The sequence below is a fragment of the Anabrus simplex genome, chromosome 11 (assembly GCF_040414725.1).
Source record: "Anabrus simplex isolate iqAnaSimp1 chromosome 11, ASM4041472v1, whole genome shotgun sequence".
NCBI lineage: Eukaryota > Metazoa > Arthropoda > Insecta > Orthoptera > Tettigoniidae > Anabrus > Anabrus simplex.
Window position 1 is genome coordinate 58559721 of NC_090275.1, and position 23850 is coordinate 58583570.

General features: G+C 38.3%; 1 protein-coding gene across 1 annotated transcript; it reads right to left on the reverse strand.

Annotated features, from left to right (window-relative positions):
- Window positions 1-3118: 3118 nt before the first annotated feature.
- Window positions 3119-15287, reverse strand: Grx5 (Glutaredoxin 5). Its single transcript, XM_067155780.2, has 2 exons — window positions 14955-15287; window positions 3119-4206 (listed from the first exon to the last, which is right to left on the reverse strand). The coding sequence occupies exons 1-2, from the start codon at window positions 15208-15210 to the stop codon at window positions 4022-4024; spliced, it is 441 nt and encodes a 146-aa protein (XP_067011881.1). The 5' UTR covers window positions 15211-15287; the 3' UTR covers window positions 3119-4021.
- Window positions 15288-23850: the final 8563 nt, after the last annotated feature.

Genomic DNA, 23850 nt, shown 5'->3' on the forward strand with positions numbered 1-23850 from the left:
CCTTACCTCTCGCAGATGAGCTAATAATGACTGGCCATTTTAGGGACTGCGGGTGGCTACTAAGCTGCACTTGCAACACAAGTCCCATAGAAGGAGGTAGGGACGAAAGAGAAGGCAAGGGTGAGGGCTGTGGAGAGGAATGCACGTCAATGGTATTACTGTTGTACTGGTCAAGAAACATATGAAACTATCCAGTAGGAGAACAAATTAAGTAAAATGTAAAACGAGCTTACCCGAGCAACCTGGTGAGTAGATTCACTGACTTTCACAAGAAAAAAAAAAAAACACACACACAGATATAAACTAACACACGTAATTTCTTTCTCTAAGTTCACATGTTCATCCTACTCCCTGCAATGTTTTTTAACTGTGCCATCGTGCATATTTGATTTTTACTTCCATCTTCTCTTAAAACACAAACGCGTCCATCTTGAGTCCAGCATTTCTGCAGTCCCCATAAATCCCTTGCCTGATTAAGGATATTTTTTCTCACACTTGTGAGGGACTTTGTTAGCATGAGCCCACTACCCTTCTCAAAGCTTGTTTCGCGCACCACACGATCATGGTACCAAAGGAACTTAATAATGATCGGTAGATTTCCCCGTGAGACCACTTCAGCAGATGTTCCATTTCGGCAGCCCAGTCTGTGGCAGCGATCCACACCAAGAATTGAGAGTTCTACTAAGAGTTTATTTTTTAGTGTTTCTAGCATTTTAATGTAAACATCCTCGGGCAGCTGTTCTGCGACACCATGCAGCAAAAGGCAGTTCCAGTGACTGTACTGTTCTGCCTCATCTAACACAAGTATTGTATCGAACAGGTGGATCTATAAATATTATAATAATATTTGAAATATTCATCTAACACGTCGCCTTGTTTCTGAAGCCGATCTTCCAGACCCTTCAACTCCCCTTTAAGCTTGGAGATGTCTTCGCTGGCCTGTTTCTTGAATGCCTGGAACTCGCCGCCAAGCGCTTGGAGCACGTTCACACGTTCGGTGGGTTGGCGGCACTGCCAGTCTAGGCGAGTTTGAAAGTCTTTCATGCTATCTTCAAAAGCCGATATCTTCTTCGCTACTTCCCTTCACAGACATAGTGATTACTTTCTAAAGAAAAGACGCTTAAATATATAACTTTATTCACACGGATTAGCACTTTCAGCTAATTAACTTGCAATTTAAACAGTGTGTAGCAAGAGCAAATTTACCATCTCACTTGCCACCATCTTGTAGGCTATCCTAGGACATTCTTTAAATTTTAATGTGTTTTTATGTCATATAACCCATGTCAACCATTTTAAAATATTTTTAAAAGGCAGATTTCATGTTGATTGTTGTTAAGATCCTTTTGATTTATTTGTATACTGTGAACTGATGATGATTTCAAGGGAATCAAAACCGGTTTCCACTTAAATGTTATGTATTATATAAGAGTGTTGAATGGTGGAACATCCCTCGATTAAACATCAACACGGAAATGAAAATTATAAATTATGATCCATAAAATTGTCGGTCTGGATGGAACACATGTACATTGTATTCTTCAATATGTTCATTGTGCTTCAATCAGGTATCTTGTCTTCCAATATATTTTCACAGTAAAAACATGCTGCCAAAGAGAGTACTACATGTCTGTGTTATGACTGCAAAAACTAGAGACTGTGCTAATTAATAATAGTCTACAATGGATGGTAAGGGTATCAATATAAATTCTCACAGACTCAATTTAAAGTTTACATTATCTTCCAGAGGGAAATTATAACTCATTAAAATTGTAAAGATTTATATGGATTGCCCTGAACTTGCAACCCTTATTCACACAAAAGTAAATTCTTTACCAACAGGCTAGTATTAGAAAATATTACTTTTTTAATTTACTTTACCCAATAACTTATGAAATATAATGTATGTTTTCTAGAAATAGATATATTTTATTCTTGTTAGATTCCTTACCTGTGCATTTGTAATATAATAAAGTAACATCCTTAACGCACCATTAGTTATATTGTAGTCCAGTCTAAAAATATTCATGAATATCAGCTTTCAACTGAGATTGTTCTGTAAGAACGGCCTGCACAACTGGCTGAGATTGGGCAATGTGGCCCTCATGCTGCCTAGGGCAAGCTCAGGGCCATTTCCTTCTTGATGTGCACTTGCCTCAATGGCAACGTCAGTGTCTTCCTCAAAGCAGTTGCAGCCCCCTCTCTGCCAACAGAGAAGGCCTAATGACTTTAACTACACCAATAAAGACATTTATCTATCTATAAAATCTCCACAATTTTTACCAAAACATTACTAGGAAAAGACTGGCTGCCAAAATCTTCAGCATACCTTTATGAACAGCTGTTTTCTAGGATGATGTAAAAGCCAGATCCATTCTTCCATTTCAGACATTCACTTCAAAACTTGTCTTATACTAACCATTGCACAGAGCCTTACTCCAAACATTGAAAAACTCATCCAACAAAAAAGATGGCATATGTCTCAAAGCCACCTCAAATACATGTGACAAATACGTTGGTATTTAGATTGTGTGTCATTTTGCATTTTGTTTATTCTTCTGACCTATAAGAGGTCCAACGAATTTGTTTAAACATACGTTCATCATTTTTCATAATATCCATTACATATATTGTTTCTTATTCACAAAACTTTTTCACTCAGTTTGATCTAATTAATGGTTATTTATGACCTTATAATCCAGTATTCTAAATTACAGATATAACTTCTTTAGGTCTTTTTTTATTATGTGCAGCTCGGGTTGCACACATATCTTCTGGAAACATTTTCAGGGTGTGCACAAGAAGGAGAAAGTTGTTCAATTGAATCACAGTCAGCGATTTATGGTGGGAAGACCGTGCCTAGTGTTCTTTCCATGCGCTGAGGATGCGCTAACTTTCATGGTGTGGCCTGTTTGGCAAACACGGCCCAGTGGCCCATAACTGTTGCCCTAGGGTAGCCCTGTTATCTCTCCACTTTAGCATGTCATTCTATTTTAATTAAATTGTTTCCTTTGTGCGGGCCTGCTGTAGGATGTGAAAGGCCAACTGCCTTCTGAGGTAGGAAATAAACGCAAATGGAAAGCACCTTCTTATTACGAACACAGTACAAGTCAACAAATCAAGAAAGAAAAGCCGCTGCCATTTATTTACATCTTGTAATCAACCATGTTAACATAACATCCATGTGGCTATTGGAAAATGTCCATTACATATTGGAAACTGTACAACAAGCTTCCTAGCTTAGTCTGATACTGACATTTACGGTTTCACACCCATACTGCATCAAAAACTACAACTGACTGATGAAAGTGAGAGTAAGTTTAGATATCTTCTTAGTTATTATCATACTAAACTAATTAAAAACACTTCATTTCATTCAAAAAGAAATAATTTGCCGCTCTTAGTTTATGTGCCAAACACGACAAGCTGTGCCGTTTCACAGCATTAGTTGCAGTTACTTACATATGGTAATCGACAACAGATATTTCACAGCAAAATTTCACATATATTTAGGAATTTTTTTTCTACAGCTCTCATACTGATAACAGTAGAGTGAAAAAGGGATACATTCATGAAGAATTTTGTAAGTATATTTAATTTCTCTTTCAATAAAAATACATACAAAGCAGTTCACAGCATTAATTTACTCTTCCTGCACTGCTTTAAAGCCAGACTTATTTTTCTTTAATTATACTATGTTTTTACAGCAACATACTGGAGTGGTTTAATTTTTCAGCTGCCTATGGTTTGACAAAGGTTTATCAAATAGAACATCTATGAAATTATGCCAATCCCTACAAATTTGATATTACTTCATATATGAAATTCTGATTAAACATGTTCAAACATTAAAATTGGCTATTAACATAAATCAAAGCTATAATATGTTGTGTTTGTATTTGTTCAGTGGGACTTTTCAAATGTGGCACTCCATTTCCAGAAATTATCATTATATATTCCTATATCTATTTACAAAGAATTTCATTCTGACCTAACAGGTTTTCATAATATATCAAAATTTCTACTTGGGGTCATCCTGCTTTCTCTTTGCTGTTTCAAGAAGGCTTGATGTAATACCAGCCTTCCGCAGTTCTTCAATCAGTTCACCATTCTGATGCATCTGCAGAAGGATGTCACAGCCACCCACAAACTCACCATTTATGTAGACTTGTGGTACCGTGGGCCATTTGGAGTATTCCTTTATTCCTGTAACATATTGCATGGAAATGATGAAAAATGAACAGAAAATCACCTGAATATAAAAGTGAACAAAGGAACAGAGGTGAGCAATCATGAAAGTGAATAGTCACTTTCTGTTTCAATCATTCACAGCTGAAAACTGTATTACTTGAAACAAGGACTCACAGAGAAGGTTGATTACAGACTGATATTCCTTATCTTGATGTGAGATCAGTAAAAGAACTCAACAGGGAAAGGCATCCTACCACAGTGTAAGAAACCTGGTGTGGAGGAAGGAAGTACCTCTAAAATGTACAGAGGTAATGTATATAAGATATACTACTTCCCAATATTGACATATGCAGCAGAGACCTGGACAATGACAAAAAGGCAGGAGAATAAAATCCAGGCTGGAAATTGTTTAAGAAGTATAACAGGAAAGTCAAGAAAGGACAGAGTAAGAAATGAGGACGTTAGGAAGGAAATGAGAATGAAAAAGCTTTATGACAGAATAGAGAGGGATAAACGTAGATGGTCTGGACTGTTAAGAGAATGGAAGAGGGAAGAATGCCAAAACATATGATGAAGACCCAGACAGGAAGGAGGGCAAAAGGAAGACCCAGATTAAGGTGGTTGAAAACAATAGTATAATTACAAGAAACCTGGATTGAAATACAGTTAAGGAGAAACAATGATGGTTGGATACAGGAAGATAGAAAGGTGTCGTAAACATCCCAACCCGGCGGGAGGTGGATGAGGGAAACTGATGATGATGATATCTTATCTATCAAGCAATTGGTTTTACATCAAATCCAACTCAGATAGGTCTTATGGTTTGTGAAGTCATTTCTTTTCAGTTTTGACTCAGTTAATTTACAACTGTTAGGTTCTTCAGTCTGCCGAAACTAATTTTCAGGGATAAATTTATAAACTACCTGAACAAAGAAAACATACGTTACTAGTATTATACTTGAAAAGGAAACAACTTAATTAAAATAGAACAACATGTTTTGTTCTTAAAAGAACATCATCAGATTCCATCAAATTACATCCAGATATTTAGGAAGGAAAAAAGTATAAAAATTTATGTTTATTTCTGTTTAAATACTTATGAACTTGAAATCTGGAACTGTTATCTCTCCACTCTGGCATAGAATATCATTCTATTTTAATTAAACTGTTTCCTTTTCAAGTATAATACTGTTACCATATGTTTTCTTTTTCAAGTAGTTTATAAATTTATTATTCAAAATTAGTTTCGGCAGACTGAAGAACCTAACAGGTGTACAGTATATATTTTATAAATAAAAAGTCTTATGGTGACAATAGGACAGGACAAGGACTGAGAAAGAAGTAATCATGTCCTTAATTAAGGGATAGGCCCTGTATTTGCCCAGTGTAAAAAGGATAAACCACAGAAAATCATCTTCAGGGCTGCCAACAATGGTGTCGAAATCCACCATGCAAGTAACATACGTAATCTCACAACTGCATAACTTGAACCATGCAGACAACCTGCTCAGCAACACAGGAATAAAATGTATATGACTCTGTTGTTGTTGTTGATATAAAAACAATTTGGAAATCTTCAACCAGAAAAAGAGATAGACTGCTAGAACACATCTCAGCTTACATATTCCTAGAACTCAATTATATCGGGAGGAAGGGCAAAAAATTAATACAGCAAAACATTAGAGAAGATGCAGGCTGCAATATTTGTATTGCTAATGTTTAACATCGCACTAATCATCAAAGGTTTTCAGTCAAACAAGGATGGAAAAGGGCTAGGATTCGGAAGTAGAGGCCGTGGCCTTAAGTAACACATTGGAGACGGCCATATCTGAATGTACTACCCTCCCAAAATCACAGGATTGTTAATGGTTTTTGAAATTTTTTCAGCGCTAGGTAAAGCAATGATTATAATAACTTTTGGAATATTCAGGAAGATCACACTTTCCTCTACACAAAAATAAATTTTAATTATCACTATTATCATAATGCAGCAATTTTAAACATAAATTTTTGAAGATGATAAGTTCTACAAATGAAAACAATTTCTGACACAGCTATGAATGTCAGTTACGTTACTATTTTGAAATTTGAAAAAATATGGAGGATCCATCTACTAGCACATATGAATAAAGTTTCTAACTTAATTGATTACTTGGTTTGAGTATTCTTGTTTACAACCAGTAATCAGCTTTCCCGCTATTCATTTAGGAAAAGGCTAGGAAAGCAACAGATAGGGAATCTGCCACCTGGGCGACTGCCCTAAATGCAGATCAGTATTGATTGATTGATTGATTGATTGGACAAATGGCTGATGATGAACCCGAGTAGGGTTGAAACTAGTCCCATGTAACGTAAATACACGCATTGTAAATATAACTATGTATTGAATAGGTGGAAAACTTTTATGTTTATAATTTATATGTTCCTATGTGATAGACTGGATAGATGCCTGCCTATTACACTTGACGACCCTCTTGAACTGTCAGCGGTCTCTTGTCAGTCAACAGATGAGGTCGGCCTGTACGCTTTTGTGCTGTACGTGTCACTTCACGTTTCCACTTCACTATCACATAAGAAACAGTGGACCTAGGGATGTTTAGGAGTGTGGAAATATCGCGTACAGACTTCTGACACAAGCGACACCCAATCACCTGACCATGTTCGAAGTCCGTGAGTTCCGTGGAGCACCCCATTCGGCTCTCTCACCTGTCGAATGACTACTGAGGTTGCTGCTATGGAGTACCTGGCAGTAGGTGGCAGCACAATGCACCTAAGGTGAAAAACGTATGTTTTTGGGGGTGTCCGGATACTTTTGATCACATAGTGTATCTTCTTTCACCTTAATAATTGTCTTTTGTTGTCAATAGCAACAGCATGCCGCCTTAACTGATCACTATACACAGCAGAGGTAATCGTTATGTTTTTCGGAAGAAGTTCATGGTGAAGAATGCCATCTTTGTTCCACCAAACACACATGATGATTTTCTGTGAATGGGCACTATCCTTGGCACGGGGAGCTGCTTTTCTTGATGGGCTGAGCCACTCTTTCCACTTCTTCATGTTAACATACAGGCACCATTTCTCGTCACCGGTGACAATGTTTGAAATGAACGCTTCGTGCCTATCACAAGCCAATCGATGCCGGGCAAGCAATGACGAACAGATGTTTACTTGTTGATTTTTTTTTACTGTCACTTAGCACATGTGGTACCCATATACCCAATTTCTGTACCTTACCCATTCAATGCAAATGGCGTACAATAGTTGACTGATCACAATCAAAAACTTGCGCCATTTTCCATGTTGTTTGACGAGGATTGTCATGAAGCAACTGATTCAAGCGATTTTCGTCAAAGTCTGAATGTCTTCCAGAATGGGGATCTCAGATAAGTCAAATCGTCCTGCTCAAAAGCGGGAAAACAATTTTTGTGCTGTTCTTTCAATAACTGCTTTGTTTCCATACACTTCACGAATTGTTCTCGCAGCTCCTGCTGCACTGGATCCTTGGTTAAACTCAGAGAGTAAAAGGTGCCAGAAACAACATGACATTCCATATCTGTTTGTCTGAAATATACACAAATAATACGTTCACAATCAAGAAAACCTGTGTTTCACAATACACAAACTCCAAAATCAGTTAAAACAACAGAATTACGATAAGCAATCCCTTCGACCCAATACTTTTACAGTTTTCGAGTATGCTGCGCTGCTGCAATTTTGTTTAGCAAGAGTTCTTTTATATGACAGTAAATTTACTGATACAAGGCTGACGTATGCGAGCACCTTCAAATACCACAGGACTGAGGCAAGATCAAACCTGCTAACTTCAGCTTAGAAGGCTAGTGCTCTATTACATGAACTAGCCTGTAGCAGTAAAATCCAGACATTTTTGTCTCAAGAGTAAGCCTTTATCAATAGTGAGGTGGATAAAATGTTGGTCAAAGGAATAACTAGGACCAGTCATTCAAAAACGATAGCACAGGCAGTTATCATTTCAAAAGATAACCACAAAAAATTAATGTGTGTGTTGAATATTCACAGACAGATTTGTAGGCCTACAGCTCGACACATTCCGTTAGCTCTGAATTGAAGATCTGGTAAGTAAAGTTGCTCAGTAAAAAGTATTCAGCACCACAGATTTACAATCGGCTTTTCATCAGATTCTAATCCCTGATGCAGATAAACTATATGATGTGTTCGAGGCTGATGGGAAATTATTCCATTTCAGTGTTTCTGAATTCCAACGGTGCACTGAGAAGATTATAAAAGATGAAAATCTGAAAGGTACTTTTTCTTACTTAGATGATGTCACAGTATATGATAAAGATCAACCTGATCATGACAATAACTTGGAGAAGTTCATGCATGCAATCAACAAATATAAATGTTCCCATGTCATGTCAATAAATATAAACTCACACTAAATATAGAAAAGAGTACCGTAAATTTTCTGTCCAATCCATCAAATTATTGGGATAAAGAGGCCTACTGTTGGAAATTGAAAAATCAGATAAGATCCATCTCAGTTCAAAACCTGTGTTGCATATAGCCATCCTGCACTGAATTGTTCCATTTTGATAAAAATTTGTGTTGGTTATGTTTGCTATTATTCAAAATGGGTATTAAGGTTTTCTGAATAGGCCTACGTTATTTCTCTATCTCAATGGAAGTCTTTTCCATTAAATAGAAAAGCCACCTTCAAGATTATGAAGAACTTAAAACCTCACAAGTACTGAAGAGTCTTTCGATTTCTGTGTGGAGCGGATGCTTCTGAAAATACTCTCATTCAACAAGGAAGACCAGTCGCATTCTTTTCTAGGACAACCTCACCTTCAGAGCAAAAGTTCACTTCACTATTGAGAAAGAAATCGAGATTGTCATTGAGATACTGGTGAGATTTATTGCTATCATCATTTAAAACTCATTACTGACCAGCGATCAGTCTCTTAGGTTAAATTGTGGAATTTCAAATAAAATCACAGTTGAGAAAATTTTTGATGCAGCTTCAAATTTCATTATGATACTCTGTATCAGCCCAGAAAAGATAAATCAGCAGTTGATACTCTTTCAAGAATCTGCTCAACCTGTAACAGTTTATCACTGGAACAGCCTCATACAACTCTTCGTCATCCACGTCTCATGCTCTATGAGGGAAAACTGAGACGATCGCTGAATAGTTTCTCACTTTCAGCATGTCTAACAACTCCTGGAAGAGTCTTCATGTGCCATCACAACAGAGCTTCTAAACACGAAGTTGATCTACTTGAAGCAAATCTCAGTCATGTGCTTAGCTTAGCTGTAACCCTCAGACATCTTACACATAGAGGAGGGCAAATGTCATAACCCCACAGGCACCAAGTAAAAATGGTCACCATGTGCTCCCCTATTAATAAGCTAGTATTGGGACCGTATTGACTTAATCACAGTAAACAGAGAGATTTGTGTTGGTTGTGTTTGCTCACTATTCAAAATGGGTATTAAGGTTTTCGGAATACATTATTTCTCTAACTCAATGCAAGTCATTTCCATTAAATAGAAAAGCCAAGGAAACCTTCAAGATTTTGAAGAACTTAAAACCTTACACAAATACTGAAGAGTTTTCTGATTTCTGTGTGGAGATGGATCTTTCCGAAAATACTCTCATTATTATGTGTTAAAATGTTTTATATTTACATTTCACATTTACATTATATCTAGTACATGTTTCGAGAATATGCACACTCTCTTCTTCAGCTAATTAGGTTAAAATTTGTGTATTACAATAAGACCTAATGAAAATGGGGGGCCCCTTTAAGAAAGCTAAAACTATGACAAGTACAATGTAATGTATTAAAAATTGATGGATAGTAGCATGGAATTAAATTCCATCTTGTCATTTCAAAACAAACACAGTAGGATGATGTCTATAGGGATACGATGTTGTGCAATGAGCATTGTTGCGATGTGGCGCCACTGTGTCCTTGGTGAACCAATACTCCCTTATACAATTCAGGTAGGATGAAATTAAGAATAATATAGAATGATGTAAAACGAAGTTGTCAAGCCGATACCCTCAGTTAATAGGTGTTTATGCAGCCAGGTTGATATGAACTTTATATGGTCTGTAAGATGGAGAGGTAAAATAAAAAACTGTAAGTGCAAGAGTATCATAAACATAATGAGAATACAACACCTAAAAATTTATTAAAACTTACCGATGTTATAATACAAGTGGTGCGCAAGGCTGTCATGAGACTGTCAAAGGGATATAGAAGCAACTGAAGTTGTTCGATTGATTGCTGAGTTGCAGTGGGAGGTGCGGCAGATGGTAGGAGGGGTGGAGAGTGCCATCTACGTGTTGTTACGGTCGTGTTTTTTCAATTCGAATGGCGTAAACACCAATAGTATTTTCAGTAAGTCGGGAGTATATAAACTGTCATGTCAAGACTGCGAAAAAACATGTACTAGATATAATGTAAATGTGAAATGTAAATATAAAAAAATTTAACACATAGAATTAATGGGCTCTCCTAGTCGTATATAGTGTACTCTTTAATGATGAATATGTCAGGTAATAGTAAAAAAAAAAAAGTATTTTCGCACCTCTACTCCTTCCTTGTACCAGCTCATTGAAAATGGTAAAACTACTAGAACCATCAAGACTAGTAAGAAGACGTTTGAGAGAAAACCTGATCAAGAATCCAGCATTCTATATCAACCTTTCACTCAGGCTGAGCTTGATTATGCATTGAGCAAAACCAAGAATGGTAAAGCTGCTGGCCTTGACGACATAAGAGTTGAGCAAATTAAGAACTTTGGTCCAGCCACAAAGCACTGGCTAATCGAGCTGATGAACAACTGCATCCAATCATGCAAGATCCCGAAATTATGGAGGAAAGCCAGAGTTATAGCTATTCGCAAGCCAGGTAAGGATTCAAATGATCCAAAGAGTTATCGGCCTATCTCGCTCCTTTGTCATCTGTACAAGATCCTTGAAAGACTCATACTCCATAGGCTAACGGAGAAGTTAGAGGCAATCTTCATACCGCAGCAAGCTGGATTCAGAACTGGGAAGAGCTGTACATCTCAAGTGTTGAAGCTAACGCAGCATATCGAAGATGGTTTCGAAAGGAAACAGATCACTGGAGCGGTATTTGTCGGTCTTACAGCTGCATATGATACCGTCAACCATAGACGACTCCTTATGAAACTATATAATGCAACTAATGACTACCAGCTTACCTGCTTCATTAGGAATCTCCTTGAAAATAGAAGATTTTTTGTTGAATTTCAGGGGAAAAGAAGCAGGTGGAGATCACAGAGGAATGGATTACCTCAGGGAAGTGTACTCTCTCCATCATTGTTCAACATCTACACCAATGACCAGCCGCTACCTGAAGGAACACAGAGCTTTATCTATGCAGATGACTGTGCCATTACCACTCAAGACACCTGCTTTGATGCTATTGAGGAGAAATTATCTAATGCACTTTCAGTGCTGTCTACTTACTACAAGGAGAATCAGTTGAGACTGAACCCCAGTAAAACCCAGACTTGTGCCTTCCACCTCAAAAATAAAATGGCAAACAGAACTCTCAAAATCACTTGGGAAGGAACCACATTAGAACATTGCAGCACACCAAAATATCTTGGAGTTACCCTTGATCATGCTCTAACTTACCAGAAACATTGCTCAAACACCAAGCAATAAGTGGCAGCCAGAAACAATATTATACGGAAGATAACGGGTACTACCTGGGGGGCACATCCCAATACTGTGAGAACCTCTTCCATTGCTCTATGATACTCTGCAGCGGAATATGCATCCCCAGTATGGTACAAGTCAAGTCATGCCAGGAAGGTAGATGTTGCTCTAAATGATACCTGTGAATAGTAACACAGTAAAGGTTTCCACCTATTCAGTACTAATATGTATTTACAATGTTATAAATTACATGGAACTAGTTTCGACCCACCTAGGGGTCATCATCAGCCATATTAAAGCATACATAAGTTTTTTGTCGAATCCTAAAACATGTTGTTTTTAACTGTAATCATCGTATGGATTTTATAATTTATGAAGTGAAGTTTGGTAATGAGATGAAAAATGGTACAGGTGAGTGTAAATAATAATATATATACAAACAAGTTTGGAACAAAGTGCTAGTGAGGGGCTTAGAGTTGTAAAAATATAATCTCGTGGATGTCAGTAGTCCTCGTACTAAAGAAACAATGTAAAATAACACATTTAAACATATATACAAGTATGCACAAAGTCTGGAGAGTAATGAGTGATACTCTTTTAATGTCGAGTCGGCTTGACACTGATCACTTAAGCGGAGAAATTAGGTATTTGGTGTATTAAAGCTGTGTTGGTCGGTTGCGTTGTTGATTGTTGGACGTGAAGTTATTTTTGAATTTCTGGTTGAGAAGAAGGTGGAAACTGCGCGTGGATATATTGATTCTCAGTTCTTAGCGGAAACCAGATTGGACCTCGCGCTGCGGTGTGTGTAGTATAGCTGATGGTGTGTGATTGGTGGCGGGGAGTGATCAGTGATCAGTGTCAAGCCGACTCAACATTAAAAGAGTATCATTCATTACTCTCCAGACTTTGTGCATACTTGTATATATGTTTAAATGTGTTATTTTACATTGTTTCTTTAGTACGAGGACTACTGACATCCACGAGATTATATTTTTACAACTCTAAGCACCTCACTAGTACTTTGTTCCAAACTTGTTTGTATATATATATATATTATTATTTACACTCACCTGTACCATTTCTCATCTCATTACCAAACTTCACTTCATAAATTATAAAATCCATACGATGATTACAGTTAAAAACAACATGTTTTAGGATTCGACAAAAAACTTATGTATGCTTTAATATGGCTGATGATGACCCCTAGATGGGTTGAAACTAGTTCCATGTAATTTATAACATTGTAAATACATATTAGTACTGAATAGGTGGAAACCTTTACTGTGTTACTATTCATATGTTATTCTCAGTTCAGTACGGACCAACAACATGAAATTCATAACCCTAAATGATACCTGTCGCATCATTACCGGCTGTCTAAAACCAACTCCGTTGAACAAATTGTATAGTCTTGCTGGTATTGCCCCTCCTGATATCCGTCGAGAGGTTGCAGCAAAAAACGAGAGGAAGAAGGCGGAAACTTCTGAAGCTCACCCTCTGTATGGATACAGGCCAGTTACTTCAAGACTCAAATCAAGGAAAAATTTCCTCAGAACAACAGAGACTCTTAATGGGACACCTCAGCAATCCCAAATTGATATGTGGCGCGCAAGCTGCACTCGCTCCGAAGAATGGTTGACACCAAGTGAAGAATTACCACCTAGTCACATGGAGAAATGGAGTACTTGGAGATCACTGAACATATTACGGGCAGGCATGACAAGATGTAAAAGCAACCTGCAGAAGTGGGGTTTCAACATCGAGTCATCATTGTGTGAGTGTGGTGCAATCCAGACGACGTCTCATTTGTTGCAGTGTAGTAGGTGCCCTAAAACATGCACAGTACAAGATCTACTTCAGACAACAGAAAATGCACTGGATGTCGCCAATTTCTGGGCAAAAGTAGTATAGACCTTTGTTTTTTGATAAGTGTAACTTTGTATATAATGTATATAATTCAGTAAGAGTATATATGTATATGTATTTATAGTATTAATGCTTCTGATACGAATAAATAAATAAATATATCTAACAGCATTTGATGGTGCCTACAAGTCAACTGGCGATGGTCGGCTCGTGTACCGTAACCTGCTGATTCGGAGATGCATTCGATATGCAGACCATTCGACTTGAAGTTTGTTGAATTGGTTCATTCTTTCTTAGTTTAATTCTGTTACACAGTCTAGACAAGAGATGAAATTTTCAGGAATGGAAGATATGTCAGACCTTATCCAAGACCTGTATCTTACACCCCAAAATACTTCTCATTGAGCAAAGACCCAATAGTAGATTACTTTGACTTGTTTCTCATATGTTAAAGAATTGTGTCTGTCAGGTCATCAGCTCAAAGGCTGGTTGGATCCTGGACTTATACCGGATCCTCATATAGCACCACCAAAGGTTATGTGGTTAGAAGGAAACCACAAGAAATGATGGGGGCACTAAAATGAGGCATACTTGGCAAGATGAGAAGTGAGGTAGTTTGCCATTGCTTTATCTAACAGCAGTTCTGAGTACCTGTTGGAAAAAAGAGAACAACTGTGTATCTGATGGATGGTTATGCTTGGGTCATAAACGTTGCTCCTATCAGACCAGGTATAGATGGAAAGTCATGAAGTTTTTACATTATTCCTCTTTCCATTTCTTAATGCTTAAGTGAAAAAGGGAAGCATGAAGTTTTATGTGATTGTTGATTCTGTGATCACAGCCACGGGATCTCCAGTTTTACATGGAATCAGAACCAGAGGGATGCAGCTTTGAGGAAATGCAGTTCAGCTTAGCCAGTAAACAGGATCCTGTAGGTACAATTGTTTCAATACATTTAATCAATTAACAAATGCATGTTAAAATTAGACAGAGGGCAATATTTTGTCTCCAGTTGTCAGTAGATCCCAGTGTGTCTGAATATTACCCTGTGAAGAGAGTCCTTAACGTGCTACTGAATCCGCTGATAAGGTCTCACGCATATTAAATGTCAATGCTTTACCAGGAATGGATACTAGACTTCGAGCAGAGATGAGTACCTGTAATCAATTGCACTACTCAGTCGGCAATAACGAAAGTCGTTTGGTCTCACCTTGTCTCAAATCTTCATCTTTTAAGACGTCGTGAGAAACATAGGTAACACCGTGCATTCTTAAAATCTGAACAACAGCATTGCTAAATCCACATCTCGGTTCATCAGGTATACCTTTCATGAACACTACAACTTTATTACTTTTAACGAGGTCTTCAATATCCTTTGGATCAGTAGCATAGTATCTGTAGCTTCCAGGCAACAATGAGAACTGCTTTGCTAAATTTAAACGACAAATTCGGTTAAAAATACTCATATTTCTGTTTACAGTCAAATTACACCGGCCAACTTTAGTAAAACCAAACACCAAAGCGCAACATGCGCTAAGTAGCTTCTCGCATGCCGATACATAAATGTTATATCCAGTGCCGCCAACGTAAATGCGCTATTAGCTTACCAACAAACCACCATCTTTACTCCTGCTTGCGTATAAATTATCATAATGCCGTGTTGTTGCGTTATAAATTGCTCAAATCGTTACGAGAAGGGCTATCGGCTATTTCACGTTCCACAAGGTGAAGTAAATGCAGAAAGAAGACAATTATGGATTAAAAACATTGGCAGAAAAAATCTTCCTGATCGATCTTACGTTTGTCAGGTAAGGACATTTATATTATCAAATATGTATTTAACAGCCACTGTTCTTTATATTATCAACAGAACACAAATATACCCTACATTCTCTGCGACAAATGCTCTCAGTACGAGTATTCGCCAATCCTCATGGCAAATCTATCTTTCTTAAGCAGAAATTAAAGTACCATACCGTGTGATCGGGCTAACCTGGAGGAAGCGCTCTGTTTATACAAGGTGTTCTCCGACGTAAACAAACAACGCTGTAGTGCTAAGATTGGGCGAGAAGTTTTAATCAGAGAATGATAGAGAGTTGAGCATTTCCCGCTGGTACGTAATGTTAGATGGTACTGTGTGCTACTTTTCCTACAGTTCCCAAAAGAGATACAGGCTCCATCACTTTTCGAGTAATGCCGAGAGAAATCGCGTATGGACTCAATACTGTGGTAGAGAATCTGGATAGAAAGCAACCAGACATACATGTATAATATATGAGATATAATAATAAGTTTATTGCAACCAAATGGTCATAATATATACAGTCAAACACACTCAGATAAACAATAATAATAATAATAATATACAACCAATGCATGCAATACATCATCACTTCAGGCTTCCTTTACTACGAACACATTTGATGGCATGGTATATATTACATCGTTGATCGCAGAAGACACATACACAGCCTGGTTCCGTCTTGTGAAATCCCAAGGTTCTGCGTACCTTACGGTGGAACCCGTATACGCCAAAACCTGGTCACTGTATGCCTTAGATCATATCCTCCATGCATCCATTCCCTGTTTATCATCCCATTATTTGAGTAGGACTCATCCCATATCATAGCCCTCTTAGATTGCAGGCAACTCCGTGTAACTCCTTGTCGCTGAGTCTTATGTCTTCAGTGAAGTATGTCTCCTTTGCAAGGACGTAGACTAGTCTAGATGATGTATATTTAGAGACACATAAAACTCTCTTCAAGAATATTGCCTTCAGACTTTCCAGCTCTTGGAGTTGTCTTTTTTTTTTTTTTTTTTGCTAGTTGCTTTACGTCGCACTGACACACATAGGTCTTATGGCGACGATGGGACAGGAAAGTGCTAGGAGTGGGAAGGAAGCGGCCATGGCCGTAATTAAGGTACAGCCCCAGCATTTGCCTGGTGTAAAAATGGGAAACCACGGAAAACCATTTTCAGGGCTGCCGACAGTGGGGTTCGAACCTACTATCTCCCAAATACTGGATACTGGCCGCACTTAGCTGACTGCAGCTATCGAGCTCAGTGGAGTTGTCTTTTGGAGAGATGTTCCCATATTAGCTCTAGATCATGTATGGCTGTTGGAACGACTTTCCTATTAAACAGAGTCATGGCTGTCCCCAAAGATAGCTGTGGAAGGTGTTTAATATCACTGATGCTTCAGATAGCTGCGATGACTCTCTCCTTTGGGTGTATTGTAAATGTTGTTCCTGTTACCTGTATTGTAATCCCTAGATATTTGTATTGGTTATTAATTCGTAACTTTTGTCCTTTACATAGAATATAATCACTCTTCGATAATTTTCCTCCGCTCCTGAAAACAGCCAATTCGGTTTCGTTCGCGTTAAGGTCCAATTCATTTTCCTCTGTCCACTCCATGATTAAGTCCATGGCAACTTGTAGTTCCCTTTACTCTCAGACGCAAAAGCCATGTCGTCCGCATATATGTATGCGTTAATCTTCCGTGTTTGCTTCTTGATTTTTTTTATTGCATTTTGTGTGAAGATATTAAACAGCAGGGGACTTAATAGGTCCCCCTGTAATACCCCATTTGTCTGCCGGACCCACCTTGATGTGCAGAGATTGTCACTTATTTGAATATAGTTCTCCGATAATATGTTGGTAAGTAGCCTTGAGAGCCATGTTCGACCAACAATTTTCTCTAGTTTTCTAACAATTTTCAACCTATCTACTGAATCAAAAGCCTTCGAGTATTCAATAAATATAGGCCTACATACATTTTGCCTTGCTTTTTTCTGGTTGTTTCATGAATGTCTTGCAGGAAACATTCCACTGCCATCAGAGTCGATCTCCTGGCTCTAAATCTGAACTGTTCGTCAGGAAGAAGCAGGTCTACTGTTCTATTGATTCTCTGAGTTATCAATTTGGTGAGAATCTTAAAAACTGGTGATTCAAGGGCAACTCCGCGATATGATTCCGATTTGTTTACTTCTCCTTTCCCTTTGTAGAACATCTTAACGACTGATTTTCTTCATGTATTTGGAATTTTTCCTGTTTCCAGATACTTGTTCATCAGTTCTATAACCACACTGCTTCTGGATAAGGGAGAGATTTCTTCAGATATTCATTGTAGATGCCATCTGGGCCTGCTGCCTTGTTAGATTCTGCACTTGAGATCACTTTCCTTACTTCTTCTTGAGTGAAAGGACTGCATGGTTTAACTTCTCGTTCCATTGTAGTTGTTAAGTCCTGTTTACATAGTATATTTTCCATGTACACCTCCCAGATCTCCATTGGTATGTCTCCTGGGAATCTTGGTTGGCATGGACGCAATGCTTTGTAAGGGTTTTCTTTAATTTCCTTCAGTAGCTTCTGGTATTATACTTCTATTTAACTGCCTTTCTTTTCCTTTAAAATAATTTTGTATGCCTTTCTAGCAGTTTGATATTCTGCTAGCTGGATGACATCTATACTTTGTGTCTGGCTACTTGTGTTTTCTTCAAAGTTGCTTGCCTTACTTGAAAGCACTCGCTATCGAACCGTTCTTTTGCTTTATGGTTACCATTCCATGTTTCAGTCACTTCTTTTATGTAGTCCTTTGTGAGAAGTGACGCTTCATCGATCTTTCCTGCTCTGATTTCTTGGAGCATATGCTGCATTTCATTTGAGTTTTCCTGTAGTAAAGATGAGTTTAGAAATCTCTTTAGTTTCGTTTCATTTCTAGGTCTTGTCTCTTTAGCTACACTGTAGCACACGTTTGTGATCACTGGAATGTGCTTTCTCATCAGTGAACCATCAGATTGTGTGAAAAGTGTTTGGGATTGCACCTCTATGCCCTTTACTAGAACTAAATCTATTGCACTTCCTCTGTTGTGGTAAAGGTATGTTTGCATTTTCCAGTCATTCACTAATGGTAGTCCTACTTCCTAGTGTGCAGAGGAAAGCAGCAAGATTTGTAACAGGGGATTTCAGGAGAAAGAGTAGTGTATCAGAAATGTTAAAGGAACTTGGGTGGGAAACTTTAAGTAAGAGAAGGGAGAAAACTAGACTTACAGGATTATATAGAGCCTATACAGGAGAAGAAGCATGGGGAGATATCCGTGAGAGGCTTCAGTTGGAAAATAATTATATCGGCAGGACTGACCACAAATATAAAATTAGAAGGAATTTTAGCAGAAGCAATTGGGGTAAATTTTCATTCATTGGGAAGGGTGTGAAGGAGTGGAACAGTTTACCAGGGGTAGTGTTTGATCCTTTTCCAAAATCTGTACAGATATTCAAGAAGAGAATAAACAGCAACAGAGAAAATAAATGAAATGTTAGAGGGCATTCGACCAGTGCAGGTTATTGTATATAAAAAAAAAATGTGTGTGAATAAATTAATTCCATCCCCTGGTCTAAGGAGTTTGGACAGCCAAAGTAGGGGACTGCCTGTAGGGGTGAAGTACAGTGGGGACTTCGAGGGCCCTGGGACCGCTACGGTAGCTGTGAAGGCCCTTCAGGAACTCTGAAAAGTGGTGGCAAAAGGGGCTCTGGTTAAGACGCAGCAGGTCGTTATGCTACTTAGGATCCAGAACGGGTTAAAAAAAAAAAAAAAAAGTAAATAAATAAATGCAATGTAAATATTAATGTTATACCAGTTGTATATCAGTTGACTATATTTGTAAGTAGGACAGGATATATTATAAGTAGAATTTTGTAAACAATATAAATTTATTAAGGATGAGCTGTGTGTTTAATAGAAAACATTGTTAGCGTAAATTGTATAATATTGTATTATAGGAAAAATTTTCTTCTCTTGTTAATTTAATATTTAGTGCTTGACAATAATGTATTTTAGTGTACCATTTGCCACCGAGGTAGACACCTCATTTGCAAATAAAGAGATTTTGATTTGATTTGAAGTGTTCCAGAACTAGATCTGTTTTTCTGCTTAACTTGTCTAAGGGACAGTTAAAATTTCCTGATAAAATTACATTGGGTTTTATTAATAATACTATCAAATGCTTTCTGTGTGTTTTCTATTATATCTACTGAGCTGCAATCAGGTCTAAAGTATGCGCAGATGATGACTCCTATTCTTGTTCTTACAACAGTTAAGTCCTTGTCCGTCATTAAAACATGGAACAGAGATAAATTTGGCTTGATTAGACAATACACTCCCCCGATGGTCTTCCTCTGGTATCTTTCTTAACTGGAGCAAGTATGTTGTAAAAGCCCTGCAGAATAGTATTCTGTTCTCTAGTTACAAAAGTCTTGGTTAATACATACATATATCAAAGTCGCTGAACATGTCACTTGGCGAGTTGCTTAATACTCCTCTTAAAACTTCCACATTCCAGGTTAAGATCTGTATTACATGACTCTCTGGAGCCTCTGTATCTCCACGGGGCATGAAATGCCCAGCAGATTATATTAGAAGGCCCGAAGCTATCTCTATACACTTTGTCAAGTTCTCTAATTGGTATCCCTAGTTTAAATGCTCTGCTTATAGCCGTATCGCTGACTTTTGTACATTGAACGTCAAGAATTTCATTATATGGTCTGTATTGAATCTAGATTCATAAAGTAATGAAATGAAATGGCGTATGGCTTTTAGTGCCGGAAGTGTCTGAGGACAAGTTCGGCTCACCAAATGCAGGTCTTTTGATTTGACGCCTGTAGGCGACCTGCACGTCGTGATGAGGATGAAATGATGATGAAGACAACACATACACCCAGCCCCCGTGCCAGCGAAATTAACCAATTACGGTTAAAATTCCCGACCCTGCCGGGAATCGAACCCAGGACCCCTGTGACCAAAGACCTGCAGGCAAACGATTTAGCCATGGAGCTGGACAGTAATGAAATGAAATATAAGGATCCACCTATTCAATACTAAATTATGTACCACCACACAGTCATTTATTTATTTCATTGTACCGGTTTCAGCATAGTGTTTGCCTTCATCAGCCATAGGGAGTTTACAAAGGCATATAAAGGTCTAACATACTAGTACCATGAAATAAATAAATGACAATGTAGTGATTTAAGAATCTCTCACATAATTTAGTATTGAATATGGATCCTTATATTTCATTTCATTACTTTGTGACTTTTGTACAGTCAACTCTTCCTAATATTCTGTTTTCCCTCATATATTCTTCCAAATCTTCCTTCTTGGTTTCTGGATTAAGCCTGCCAATACACAGCCAAGCATTCTTCTCAGCTGCTTGTAGTCTATATTGCCCCTCTCTTGAGCCTCTCACTTTGTCATTCCTCTCTATTTGAGCTGCTTTGTTATCTCTAATGTTGGTAGCAATCTTATTTCTGTGATTGTGTGTGACAACTTTCCATTCACTTTCTCGTTTTTACTCACTCGTCCTCTCGTCTGAGACCAAAGAGTTATCAATAGCTTGTTCTCAAGTGTCTTTGTTCAATTGATGTTCCTGTGCATTTGGCTTTACTTTTACCATCTCTTTATTTCTCTTTATATGAGATATGTATACACAAAATTTTTGGTAGGTTCTGCTTTGCTGTCGTAATCTATCATTGAGATTATGTAAGTCAGTTTTGTCGTATTCCATTAATCTATTGAAGGTACTCTATCTCGATTGGAAAATTGCTTTATAATTCGATCTACTGTTTATTCTACTACATGATATAACAAATTAATTACGTGCTTTTTGTTTGACCGATTTATTCGTTAACTGTAAAACTAGTGAGTACCGTCAAATCTCTTGGGTTGGTAATTGACAGAAACTTGAACTGGACAGACCTTGTTGAATGTATAACTAAAAAGATCACACCTGTTGCAGGAATTTTAAAGAAACTTATGTGTCTTATTCCACAACATCTTCTAAAACAGATCTACTACAGTACTCTTTAGTTTATAGTCACCTACAATATTTGAATGTTATCTGGATGCACTGTAAGAAGTCTGACTTGGATGAGCTCATGGTAGTACAGAATCGTCGTCGGCTGTAACTCGATCCGAGTAGGTATATATAACTTCTTCTTGCACAAAGTGAGCAGTTCAACTCAGTTTATGGATGTGTTCATGATGACTAAACAAACCAGTCTTGGCATAAAATATACGCCCACACAAATCTCACTGAATGGATACAGGGGGCGGGGTTGTAATTCACGGAGTTTTCTTGCTTGTCGCTTGGCCTCGATGTCTGCGGTGTTTTCTTTCAAACAAGATGACAGCAGTGGATGTAGTGTTCCGCCACAGTGAATGGTCCACAGCACATTCTTCCCATGTCTGTATATTTATACCAGTTGTCTTCATGATGTGTTTCAGCTGGTTCTTAAAATGCTTAAGAGGGGCTCCATGAGGTCTACTGCTGGAGCAAAGTTCACCATAAAGAATTTGGCAGGGAAGCCTGGTATCACTCATGCGGTGAACATGACCTAATCATCTCAGTTGATGAGTGATGATTGTTGCCTCAATGGTATTTAGCTGCACTTTGTCGAGAACTGCAGTGTTGGTCACATAGTACTCCCACTTGATATTCAGTATGTATCTCATTTTTTGTTGGTGGAAGTGCTCAAGTTTTTTGATATCACGGCGATATGGTGTCCAAGTTTCACAGCCATACAGTAGCATGGAAATGATAACAGCTTTTTTACATCATGAGTTTGGTATGCAGTTTTAGGTCGTTATTCATGAAGACTCTGTGCATTAACCATACGAATGCTGCACGAGCAGCCCCAATTCTTTTATCAACATCTTGTTTGCAGGTACACTGTTTAGACAACATGCTTCCAAGATATGAAAAGTGATCAACCAGCTCCAGTGTTGTGTCTAAGATCGAGATACTGAACTTGGGGAGAGTTAATCCTGGGGCAGGTTGTGCAGGTACCTTTGTTTTTCCCCCCCCTGCATTATTGGCAAGACGAAAACAATCACATGCAGTTTTAAAGCAGTTGACTGACTTGTCATTCTGCAGGTGTTAGAACAGGAGATGCGGTGTCATCGGCATACTGCAGTTCTGTCTTCCGGATAACCAGAGTATGTCTTTTTGAGAAAAATATTGTCATATAGGAAAGGCCTCCATCAAAATAAAATTTAATCTCCATGCCTAAGTTGTTTGCAGATGATTCATACAGCATGGTAGCCATGTACATCGCAGAGAGTGTAGAGGCAAGCACAGAGCCTTGTTGCAATCCATGAGTGATTGGGAACGAATCTGATACTGAGTTACCATGAAGAACCTGCCCAGACATGCCATCATGAAGAGCTTGAACCAATTCCACATAACGTCCAGGACATCCAGAATCAAAATGTCTCAATACTTTCCACATAGCAGATCTTGGTACTGAATCCCAACTCGTTGGTTGAATGGTCAGCGTACTGGCCTTCGATTCAGAGGGTCTCAGGTTCGATTCCCGGCCGGGTCGGGGATTTTAATCGCTTCTGATTAATTCTTCAGGTTCGGGGACTGGGTGTTTGTGGCCGTCCCAACACTCTCCTCTTCATATTCAGACAACATACCGCACTACCAACCACCACAGAAAGATGCAATAGTGATTACAACCCTCCATATAGGTTTGGCGTCAGGAAGGGCGTCCGGCTGTGAAACAGGGCGAAATCCACGTGTGACACATTTCGCACCCGCGACCCCACAAGTGTGGGAAAAGCAGTAGGAAAAGAAGAAGAAGATCTTGGTACTGAATCAAAGGCTTTTTCCAGATCATAGAAAACTGTTGCTCTCTTCATTTTTCTTGGAGTTGTCTAGCACGGAAGACCATATCTGTTGTGCCTCTGGAGGTTCGGAAACCACATTGAGACTCAAGAGTACAGAATAGAGTTGTTAGAAATATACTTAACGCCAATCAATATCTATATCTAAGTGCTAAGATACCACCTCTAAGCATAAATACAGAATTCAGAATTTATACCCATCAACAACTTATCTCTGTCTGTTAGGTCATCAGCCCAGAGGCTGGTTGGATCCTCAAATAGCACCACCAAAGGTTATGCGGTTATGAGGAAACCCCAAAAACCAATAGCAGCACTAAAATGAGGCGTACTAGGCAAGATGAGGAGTGAGGTAGTTTGCCATTGCTTTCCTCACTGGGTCAGAAAGTGCTATTGCAGCACAACTGACCCTATGAGCAGC